Genomic DNA, 12,741 nt, shown 5'->3' on the forward strand with positions numbered 1-12,741 from the left:
CCAAACAGCAAGTGCTCCTCAGAAAAATAAAGAGAATTAGGTGAAACAATGAGTAACTAGATTGCTTTCAATAAAATAGTGAGGGGAGGCTTCTCTGAGTAACATTTGGGCTAAAATCTTAACCGTAACAAGAAGCCAGCCAGTACACAGCTAACATCAACATACTTAGGCTGGGAATAGACCTGACTTGTTCTAACAGCCAATGTGATTACAGTGTATTTAGGAGAGGGAATCTCACTTAAGATGAGGTCAGAGAGATATAAAGAACCATACGACATAGCGCTTTGTAACAAACAAGAGTTTGGAGCTAATTATAAATTAAGTGGTATAGGACAAGGTGGCTACTTGCAACGAGATGTTTATGGAGAGTATCTGAGGAAGAAACAGGAATGAAAAAGACAAAAAAAAAAAAAAAAAGAAAAAATTATGAACAATGGTTATCATAAAAATTGTGGAGCTGAAAAGAAGCATAGCAGTCATACAGTCCAACTTCTCATTTTACTGAAAGGATGACATAGCCCAGGTTGTGGCTTCTCTGAGGTCAGATTAAAAATGAGAAGAGAATTGTATTTGGTGCTCTCCGCGACATTCAGGCCAAAGCTCTTTCCATAATTCTGGCCTCAGTATGAAATCTAAAACCAAGTCTTTACCATGCGCATTTCCAAAAGTGACAACAGCAGCCATTAAATGAAAATATATCTAAAAAAATTTTTTAACTGTCCACACCAAATTAATACCTCTAGTATTAACCTTCCCTCAGATGACATTTATTTTTATATGTCACCAGATATATCCCTTCCCAAAGTATGTAAAGCAGAAAAAAAAAAAAAATGAATAAGACAACAAAATATACTTACATCTGGATATTCTTTTACAGGCACATAAAGTTTCTCTTGTAACTGAACAATAGGTCCCACAGCATCAGGCAATTCTGCACTCCTTTTCTCTGTACTGCCATTTAATGTGTCATTGTACATGTCTTTCCGTACTCTGCTAATTTCTGTTAAAAGTAAAAATTTTAAATGTGTTAGACAAAAAAATATTCTTGCTAGTCGAGGGGGGGAAATAAAACAGAAGGTAGGGGAGGGTTTCATTGATAAAGTGTTAAAACTCAAAGAGTAATGAATTATTAACCTATTCTACCATTCCCTGGATTAAGTCTGTTTAACAGGACTATAGCCTTAATTAATTTTCTACCAAAAATCAAATTTATCTAAACCAAATAATATATTTTATTTTTAAGAGATTTATTCTTTATTTTAGAGAATGAGCATACTGGGGGTTGGGTCTGGCAGAAGGAGAGAGAGTCCCAAGCAGCCTCCACCCTCAGGGTGGAGCCCAAGTAGGGGTTCAATCTCAAAACCCTGAGATCACGACCTGACCTGAAATCAAGGGTCAGACATTTAACTGACTGCACCACCCAGGCGCCCCTATATTTTATTTAAAAATTAACTAAAGAGCCCAAGCTCTTATCCTCTATTTTAACATACCTGTTATTTTGCTTACTTCTCCATGCTTAAATGAGGCCAGTCATTCCAAACAAGAACTTTAATCAAATAAGAATGCCTATTAGACAAAACTAATGACAAAGGCTCTTTTATACTTCAGAACTAATCTGTCTGAATGAGATTTTGAACTAAATCACTTCCTTAGCTATTTTAGGTATCTTTGGACTATTCAAACAGATGCCCAATAGATAACAGAGATTTTAAGTTCAGCAGAAGTCTGAGTTTGATACACAAGTATGTTAGTCAAAGCTACAGGAAGAGAAAAGATGTCTTAGAGAGAAAAGAGGGAGAAAAGCAACATGTAAGGAATAAAGCAAAGAAGATCCAAACCACGAAGAAATGAAGGTGGGCAGCCGAAGTAGGAAAGAGAGGTGTCAAAGAAGCTGAACAATGACAGAACGAAGAACAGGGTAATCAACAGGGTCAAAAACCACAGAAGTATGGTAAAGTAAAGAGCAAAAGAGGGTACCTTGGATTTGACCACTAAGCCACTGGTGATCAGAGAAGTTTCAACGAAAAGATGGTTTACAGAGATCAAACTACATCAGGTTAATATATGAAATATAAGAAGAAAGGCAAGAATCTAAAGCCAATGACCTTTTAAAAAATTATTAGGACAATTCCCAGGTATATAAATATGCTTCTTATAAGAAAAAATATAAGAAATCCAATGAACCAAGACTTGCACAAAGAAATCGATTAATTATTTCAAGAAGTCTTTATTAAACTTCCACACTGTGTTAGAAGATAGTCCTCTGCCCATTAGAACATACTGTGTAATAAGGGTTGTGATTACTAAATTAGCTGGATGCCTCTTTATCTCTCTCCCTATGCTAGAGATTACCTTCTTAGGGAAGAGGCTTGTGTCCATTAGTATTTAAAAGTAAAATGCCTTTTATTTTTATAATGTATTCTGACTGCCTTCCAATCATGGAATTTCAATCTACTGCTATTAAGGAACTTTGAAATATAAATGCATACTTTAATTTTCTTAACTAGTTACTTATATCACTTTGCTAAATAAAACCCAATACAACAGAAAGTCATGATCGAAGGTGTTCTTACCCAGTTAGACAGCCTTAAATCAGTGAAAATACTGTATCACATACATTTTCTGCTTCAATGAGGGCAATATTCATTTTATAACACATCTTATCTCTTAAATAGCAATTTGCTTGTCAAAGCTTACCAAATGTGCACCTCTGAATAGCAAATGAAATTTTTAAAAAATCAAAAGAAGGCCCCTTGGATTTACCTATATTATAAAGGTAAGACTTCATTCCTTAAGCTCTTTTTAATACTACTTAGTTTCATAACAAACTCTTTCCTAAACATGGCCAGTATCAAAGTAGTGTTTATTTTATATTAGCATGCAACAGCAATTCTCCAATCAAGTTTTGAACCACCAAATAATTTAAACATAAATGTTTATATAATTACACAATTACAGTAAATAATTAACCAAAGGACATTAGGGAAATTTAATTAAAATTATGCATATATCTTTTAGTCCAGGTCCCTATATAAAAGCACTTTCAATATTAATTTATTACATTTAAATTTCCTCTTCCGAAACTAAGTCTTGTTATGAGGTTAGTAATGCCAACATAAAAATCCTGACAATATCAAAAAAGAAAACTATAAATAAAATTTGCTTATAAATATAGATGCAAACATGCTATATAAACAGGCTCCACCAGCATATTTCCAGGTAAACAATTTTATCAAACTTAGAAAAACCAAGAGACTTAGAAGAAAATTCAGAAGACTAAATTAAAAAAATACATAAATACCACAATAATCCATGACCTTTACATATCCACTTAGATGATAAAATAGAAGATAATATTTACCATTTAAATTTTATTTCTATAAATATTTCTGTGATTCTCTGATTCTTAACTGAAAGTTCTGAGATTCTGCTAGCCATTATGGCTCCACCTCCTAGAAAAACACCTGGAACACAGTGGGCCCTCTGTTAATACTCGGTGCACTGGGCAGGTAGGTGGGTAAATGAGCTAGGTTCTAAGGCATTAGCGTTGAACAAGCCATGGTTTCAAGCTTTCCAAAAGTTAGTCTCATATGGGATATACATAAACTCTGAGAAAGAAACTGTGAAGCAAAGGTACAAACAATATAATTACAAATTCTAGTTTTCTCAAGATAAAAGGTTCTTCTACCATGTTTCTTTTAGTCTCAGATATATCACTCAATTTAATAATACAAATCATAAGCAACACTGTACTGACAGTAATGAAAAGACAACCAAGTCCTAGTTCTCAAATATCTTACCATCTTATTCATTGTGGGGGTCTAACCAGCTGAGTACTACCTTTATCAACAGCACCTTTGTAACCAGGAAATCACTAGCACTTCTTGCTATGTTATTCCCAATACTCAAGTCAAAACAAGTTCTGGGGAGCCTAGCAGGCTCAGCTGATGATAGAACGTGCAACTCTTGATCTCCAAGCCCCACAATGGGTATAAAGATTACCTAAAAAATAAATCTTGTTTGTGTGATTTTAGATCTCTTAAACTCTCTGCACCTTTACCTCGTGTAATTAGAGGTTGCTTACTGAATGACTCAACTAAATCCATTGTTCTCCAACCTTAGTATGCAAGAACCCCATTTATTATTTTCTCTCCTAACCCCGTATTTTACAAAGTTTTTTCTGCAATGCTTGCAGTACGTAAGTCCTGGCATGCAAAGGTTTTTGTTAGTTATACCATCAAGTATATCTAACCATGGCCAAAATATTACAGAAACACGTCATGGGTATGGGTAGTGCTTTAGTTCCTTTGTAAGTGGTAGATTTACAAGTGTTCATTTATGAAACATGGAAGTGCTTCATAATTAATATATTTTATACTACAGACCCTTGAATAACACAGTCTGTACTCACTTATATCCAGATATTTTTTTCAATACAGTATTGTCAACATATTTTCTCTTCCTTAAGATTTTCTTATTAATATTTTTTCTCCAGCTAACTTTTATTGTAAGAATACAGTATATAATATATATGGCATACAAAATATGAATTAACTGACTGTTTATATTATTGGTAAGGCTTCCAGTCCACAGCAGACTATTAGTAGTTAAGGTTTGGGGGAATCTAAAGTTATACATGGATTTCTGACCATGAGGGGAGTCAGGGCCCCAATGCCCTGTGTTGCTCAAGAGTCAATTGTATTAACTTTTGTTTTATCAAACACTGCATGATAATGCTCAAACATCTCATCTCCACAATATCCTCATCAACCTACAACCGTGGCTCAGAGCACCGTAAGTTCAGAAGCATTTGTTTAATCACCTAGCATAAAAATTCCCATTACAATAATCCCAGAAATCCTCACTATCAGGACAACTTGTTTAAGACATCTCTGAAGTTATTAGAGTTTACAAATTTTACTGAGTCAAAATCATTCCTAAAAATTCTCCCACTTCCCCCCATTCAACCCTCCAAAGGTCATTAAACAGATCCAATGCCTTGTTCCTATGACAAAAATACTTAGAACAGTTCTGTATCTGAGTACCTTCTTCTCTGAGCTATATAATAATACGGTTTTATACCTTTTCACTCATTCAGACACACTCCCACATATCTATGTCCTTTAAAATGGAAAATCCTTCCCTGAAACACATCCTTCCCTGACAAATGAGAAGAATGCAGATAGGCTGCTTACTTCCAATCCCAAACACTCCAAGTCCACAGTGTGCTTAAGAACACCTTTCTTTCTTTGATGAACATAACATGTGACACAAATGGTGGTGCTAAGCCAAGCTTTCACCATTCCATACTTCCACAACTGTTTGTTTAGACCGAGTATTTTTTCCTGGTTGTTTTCTACTAGACAAATCCCTTCCAACTGTGAATCTACCAGCTGACATCCTTTAGGGATGACTCTTCTGGCTCAAGGATCCAACAAACTGCACTTTCCTAGTACACACATTTCTGCAGCTTGCATACTGAAATACAGGCATACCTTATCAACTACCTGATGAAATCTCAAGCCACACTAGGACCCAAACCCACTCTGGTTCTGCTAGTTTAAACAGGAAATAGTCTGTTTTGGATTCCACAGGTTGCATCAGCAACTTCAGAACACAAACCTTTCAGCTTTTGGGAGTACTCACCTTTCCAGCACTCAGGGTCCTCTAATTTTTCATGTTCTCTAAAACTGATATTTGATTATGACTTTGTTTTTTTCAAATTCCCATATCCTGAAAACTACTTTTGTTTAAGACTGAAAATTTGTTTCGGTCTTACTACTTAGTGTCTCCTTACATTTCTCTGTTTAACAATCCTGATTTTTCCCTTTTTATTTTATTTTATTTAAGATTTTATTTATTTATTTGACAGAGATCACAAGTAGGCAGAGAGGTAGGCAGAGAGAGAGGACGAAGCAAGCTCCCCACTGAGCGGAGAGCCCCATGCAGCCCGATCAATCCCAGGACCCTGAGATCATGACCCTGGCAGAAGGCAGAGGCTTTAACCCACTGAGTCAGCCAGGTGTCCCTATTTTTCCCTTTTTTAAACTCAATCATCAGTCAGTGAATTCTGCTCCTAAGAAGAAAAATAGTCACTGCACAGTTCTGTTCTATGTGACCTGTTAATATTACATCACCTTTTCCCCTAATTTACCTAATTCACCAAAGAACTAAAACCTTTGCTTTAAAATCATTCTTATCATTTCATAAGGCTCAGCTCATTTTTGCCTTTGGCACTTTATCCCCATGACTCTTTCATTCTATCTGAATCACTATTTGTGCATCCCATCCTCTGCCACCTTAAAATTTTGCACATTTTTAAAATTTCTGAATTATTGGATTAACTAACATATCATTAACTAACATAACATAACATATCTCTCTGTGGGAAAGTAATATCAGAAATAAGGATAACCTGAAAAACTATTAAAGAACAGAAAAATAAAGGCTGAGAAATCTAAATTATAAAATTAAGTAGTTATTTCCCAAGACAGATACATAATGGCTATGTATAAATTTAATACTACAATGCTGGAAGACTGGATAAAGACTTGAATATAACCCTATTTACTGACTGGTTTTAGAATTTTTTCAACAAAATTAAACCAAGAAAATAAAAATTAGGAAATGAAATATGAAAAATATTTACTGGCTCAAGAGTACATAAAAAGCCTATTAATGATATGCAAATAACATAAAAATAAAATGCATTAAATTATTTTCAGAATTTTAATAATAAATTAAAAGACAATTTTTTAAAACACTGAAAACATTTTCACATAAAACACATTTTACACCCAGTGTTGTGGTAGCTAATTCCAATTGTTCAACTGGTCTGCTGCTATCATTTTATTCGGGCATCTATTTGCTTTTTCTTTGAGCCTTAAATTTAAAATCAAGCAAAAAATTATCTTATCATTATAATACAGCTAGACCTAAAAATACAGAAAGAAATGAGAATGTTACACTCTCATTTGACCATTACTGCCTTGTTTTTAAAATTAATGCTTTCATTAATTTATTCAGTGAAATAAGAGCTACTTACTTATAAAAATATATGTTTTGATGTACATAGTAAAAGTTTTATAAGTGAAGTTAAAATGACAGCTTTCATCATTTCAATTGAAATTTAAATAGGCTCTATCATTTCCTCAGTATCTGCTGGACATTAATCTGGCACAGGAACATAAAAAGCAAAGGAAGATTTTATTTATTTTAAGGTCTTAACAAATCCCTACACTCCATCTACAAGAAACTTACTAAATCTTAAAACAATAATATTAGCAGTCTATTTATAACCAAACACCAGTTTAGGTGATGGCTGTTATGTACTTAGAGGGAACAAAGATCTCCTATAAAAAGTAATTTCTAATTCAGCTTTTACTAAATACAGGGAAAGTTTTGAAGATAGTTTGAGTAGAGCAAAAATAATGTAACCTCACTGTACTTACTTTAAAAAGCCACACCCACAAGGTACAGAAAGAAAATAATTTAAAACACAGGCTAATAGACTGCACAACATTTAGTAAAATGTATTTAGCTTACTCGAATAATCAAATAAACCTGATTTAACATGGAGGAAATTGCTCAGAAACTGCACCCCCCCAAAAAAATCAAGCCATCAATAATTCTCTAATGGGACCTGACTTGGGGTATTGAACTCACAACCATAAGCAAAAGAAGAAAAACTACAAAATTAGATTTAACATCATAGCTTTCCCTTGGATTGTTCTGGCAATTTAATTTAACAATTGTGTAAAGTTGTGGATAAATTTTACCAAAAAAAAAAACAAACCAGCAAAGGTCTTAAAAAATGTCCATCCTGGGGCACCTGGGTGGCTCTGTGGGTTAAGCCTCTGCCTTCGGCTCGGGTTATGATCTCAGGGACCTGGGATCGACTGAACCCACATCGGGCTCCCTGCTCAGCAGGGAGCCTGCTTCCCCCTCTCTCTGCCTGCCTCTCTGCCTACTTGTGATCCCTCTCTCTCACTGTCAAATAAATAAATAAAATCTTAAAAAAAAAAAAGTCCATCCTAATTCCGTAATTGCTCTCAGTAGCAGTTTTATATCATGGAATATATCATGGACAGACACACAGAAGTCAAAAAAAGGATATAACTATTAACAGTAATCATCTCTGGAAGATGGATTTATAGGGACTATTTTTGACTTTCACATTAGATTCACATAAGAATTTTTTTTTTTTTTACTTCCATAAAATAGTAAAGATATTTTCATTAGGATGTTAGGAAGTATTTTAAGTCAAAATGTTGTATATAATATTGGATTATAATTAAAGGATTAAGTCACTGACTCCCAACTATAAAAATAAACTACAAAGACCTATTTTTTTAACATGAGCAGCTTCCACCATGCTGAAATACTTTATATATGAATTATTAAATGATTCTCACCATAATGTGAAGTAGACAGAATACCCACTTTATGAAAGAAACAAATAAAGGGGAAAAAAATAGGGCTCAGAAATTTAAGAATTGGTCCAGTGTCACAGCAAGACCAACCAGCTTTTTATTTAGAGTTTCATTAAAGACTTTCTGGAACAAGAAACCCTTAAAACTTACTTTAGGAGATGGTAATTAGAGAATGGAAAATAGGAAAACGGAACAAACCAACTTAGTTTATCGCCAGATGTGCTCTGACAAGTTCAGCGCACTGTTTTCCTAGTGACTGCAAAAAAGACTGCCCTCCTCCTCTTTTCATGCTAACAAAACACCTCTTCAGTGGGGGAACTCTAGGCCTACGTGCCTGGAAAAGTGACAATCCTGAATGAATAAATGCATGTTGCTGGCATATAAAGAAGGCAAAATAGGCCATTACGAAGAACAGAAACGAACGGGGGAAGGCATTTTTTTTAAGTGAATAAAAACCAATAATTTAATTGGAATAGGCATCCTTTCTCATTTAAACTGAATTTTGTTTGGAAGTCATTTTAAACATGGTTAGTTTTATATGTTATACGTCAAAGATTTTTTATGAAAAATATTGCCTTGGGGTGCCTGGGTAAGCTCAGTGGGTTGATGCCTCTGCTTTCGGCTGGGTTCGTGATCCCAGGGTCCTGGGATCGAGCCCCGCATCGGGCTCTCTGCTCCGCGGGGAGCCTGCTTCCCTTTCTCTCTCTCTGCCGGCCTCTCTGCCTATTTGTAATCTCTGTCTGCCAAATAAATAAATAAAATCTTAAAAAGAAAAGAAAAATATTGCCTTCTGTTCATTTAGTTTTTTAAAAATAAACAGGGGAAACCAATCCTTATCTCTATATAATAATCACTGCATTAAAATTTACATCTGAAGGTTAAGAAACCTAGTTAAGAAACACCATTAATGCAGAGCTGAAGAAGATGCAATAATAAACCAGCAGACACTACTGGGATCCAGGTAAAAAGTTAATACTTGAGAATCTAGCTATTCTTATTAATAACTCTTTTCCCAACCCTTTTAATATTTCTTAAAGAACGGAAACAAATTCCTAACAATGGAAAATGGGTGCCCAACATACATGGGTAGATTTTACCATATACTTCTACATACCTTTGAAATGTTTAAGCATCTCAATACATTAACTTCTTAAAAATAAATGCTTGCCTCAGAAGATTTTACTGATAACAACAGTAACAGATTAATATCCATGAGAGCACAATGACATAAATTACTGAATAAACAAATACAAGAAGGAGAAGTGGCAGATCTTCCTTACAGAATTCCCAGTTAAGATGGAAGGAAAGATGGATATAGAAAATCACCATTAGAAAACCACCAGGGTAGTTAAGTATCGCAGATAAGAACTACTCAATGGGTACTGCTAAAATGAGTTTAAAGAAAAAAAATGAGAAACAGGGTTCTCTGTTCAGAGTATCTCCCCAAAAGTCATTTACTAATTATGAAGAAAAAAAGCAATTAACCATCCAGTGGAGAAACCTGGCACAGTCCACCTTAACCAGGTGATCGAATACTATCACCAATAAGATACATACTAGCATGACAAACTGAGAAAGGCCAAATGGTAATTTTGTTGTTTTCTTGCCAAATATGCACAACCTTAATCTAATCACGAGAAAACATCAAACTAAATCGGAATAGTATTCAAACTAAAATTGAATAATACTCTACAAACTAAATGACCAGTTATCTTCAAAAATATCAAGAAAGGCATCATGAAAGAATGTGACACTGTCACAGACCTCGGATACCACAGGGACATCACTACTAAATACTGTGTGCGATTATGGATTGGACCCTGTACCAGAAAAGGATGTGAATAGGAAACTGGTGAAGTCTGAGTAAGAGCTATAAATTAGCTAATAATATGATATCTATGTTAACTCCCCAGTTCCCCTAATTGTACTACGGTTATATGAGTTCTTACCATTAACCTCTGTGCTGTAATTCTATTTTTGTATAAGTCTAAATTTGCTGCAAAATAAAGTTTTTGCTTTGGCCTCAGAGTTATTTATCCTCATTGAGGGGGAACAGTTGAGGGAGAGAATGAAAGCCAGGCAAATGTCTTACTTTTCTAGGGTTTGAAAAAATAAAATGCCTGCTTACCAATAAAACTGAGGATCTCAAAGTCATTAAGAATAATCTCTTTAATTCAAAATAACCTTTCAGATTTTAACAGTTACTGCTTAAAAAACCCAATGTACTTTAAACGAGCCTTAAGAACCTTAAGACTACAATCCATAAACAATAATCTTTCCATAAGCACAGAACCTCTCTTAATAACCACAAGCAGTAAGGGGAAAAAAAGCACTGGCCTTCAATTTATGCAACCTAAATTTTATTTCTGACCCCCTACAGGATCTAGCTGTGTGGCTTTGAATTTAACCCTCTGGGTCTCAGTTTCCTCCTCTGTAAAATCAGGTTAGACCGGATCAGTAATATTGATCAGGAGGAGTCTGGGGACCTTCCTGTTTCCTCTGAGAACCTCATTTTGTGCCCTCTGTGTATCATCAATACCCCATAGGAAAGGGCTGCATAAACTCAACAACCAATCAAAAACCACAGACAGTCAAACCTACTCTTTTCAGAATTTACATTTCAAAATATCCTAAACTAATCGTCAACAGGATTTATTTTAAGTAATATCCTTGGGAAAGCACCAATCATATAACCAGCTTTACTATTTATTTTTGTGGGAGGTAAGGAGAGGGCCGCCCTATGCATCTTATCCTCCTCGAGCTCTAAATTACTTAGGGCTTTAAAAGGAATCTGGTAAACGAGTGAAAATAAAACAGAACTCCCAAAAATTTTGAAGGAATTATGTCTGTGTAGGGGGAGAGGTGGAGATAGGTTGCTTTTCCTACCTAACAATTTATCTGATTTTTAATTATCCTTTTCAATTATATTCCAAATTCCTCCTAAGCTCAATGGAGGAAAAACTGAAGATCACTAATCACACATCCCTTGTGTATCTGAACATCATCTTAATTCCACAAACTGAAGCAAATCAATGTCCAATGACATTCACATTTGTTACAGCAGCCCATGTACATGAGAAATCCCTCATACTAAAAAAGCAAAGGAGTTTTATTAAGCTATAATAAACAATCTACTATATATGATATTCCAAAGGTCCTTTATAGCAAGCACTGAGATTGAATTTAAAAACTTGAAACTTTGTAACAAGAGCAACATACACAATACCTTCAGTTGTCAACATAATTGATACTGAAAACATTATTTTAACATGGTATTTTAGTATGATCCCCTTTAATGAAACAAAGTTGGTTTACTTTACAAAAAAACAGATTCAGAAAATCTAATGTTGCCTATGCTACCGGCTACATTTACTACCTTTTTACTGCCTCTTAAAAGTATACATTTTACTATCTTATAAAAATACTCTTAGAATGCAATTTTAATACGAGTTTATAAAATGCAGAATACAGCACTCTTCTGAGATCATAAAAGCTTAATTTATTAGAACGGAAACTAAATGTTATCATATAAAAATATTACCAAAATAATACAAGAAAAATCCTGGTCAAAGACATTCCTGAACTCCCAAATGCCTGTATCCAACTGTCTTCTAAACATGTCACCTCGACACACTTAAAACCAAACTCCTATCTGTCCCCAAATGTGCTCCTCCTGATCTCAAAAACTGGCAAGTCCATTCTCTCACACATCATACCCAATCTACCAAGAAATACTATTTACTCATCTTCTAAAATATATCCAGAATCCCACTGACCCTCCCCCCAACCCACCACCCCTCCTAGTTCCAGCCACAATCATCTCACCTAAACCAGTGAAATTACCTAACTGGTCTACCCCATTTCCACCACTGTCCCTGTCAGCCTCGTCTCTATTTTCCAGAGTTAGCCTGTTCAAGTCCAAGTGACATGTCACTCCTTTGCTCAAACCTAAGGGAGTTGTCGGTCATTATTTTTTGGTCTCAGGACTCAACGCGTAGTTACAAAAGAGTTTTGTTGTGAGAGTTACACTTGTTAATATTTAACCATACTACAAATCAAAACCAAAAAGTATCTCCATTACTCGTGATTTACTTTAACGTAATAGTAAACCCCATTACATTTTGACAAAAAACATTTTATCCAACAAAACAAAATAGTGAGGAGAGATACTGTTCTATTTTTGCAAATTGTTTAAATGTCTTTCTTAATAGACACAATGGAATTCTCATTTTTTCCCTCCAATCTTTTTCGATTTCAAACCATTGCAGTATCACACAGCATACAGCCTCTGAAACACTCCACTATAAAC

The 12,741-nt window shown here is 34.8% G+C and overlaps 1 protein-coding gene across 7 annotated transcripts in view; it reads right to left on the reverse strand.

Annotated features, from left to right (window-relative positions):
• Window positions 1–12,741, reverse strand: part of QKI (QKI, KH domain containing RNA binding) — a 155,419-nt gene that overhangs the window by 117,613 nt on the left and 25,065 nt on the right. For all 7 annotated transcript variants that reach the window (XR_004284460.1, XM_032337970.1, XM_032337968.1 and 4 more), the window contains exon 2: window positions 858–1,000. Coding sequence is in view for 6 of the 7 variants with exons in the window: in XM_032337970.1 (XP_032193861.1) it covers window positions 858–1,000 (143 nt within the window). In the remaining variant the exon portion in view is untranslated. The remainder of the gene's footprint in view (window positions 1–857; window positions 1,001–12,741) is intronic.

The sequence above is a fragment of the Mustela erminea genome, chromosome 4 (genome assembly GCF_009829155.1).
Source record: "Mustela erminea isolate mMusErm1 chromosome 4, mMusErm1.Pri, whole genome shotgun sequence".
Taxonomy (NCBI): domain Eukaryota; kingdom Metazoa; phylum Chordata; class Mammalia; order Carnivora; family Mustelidae; genus Mustela; species Mustela erminea.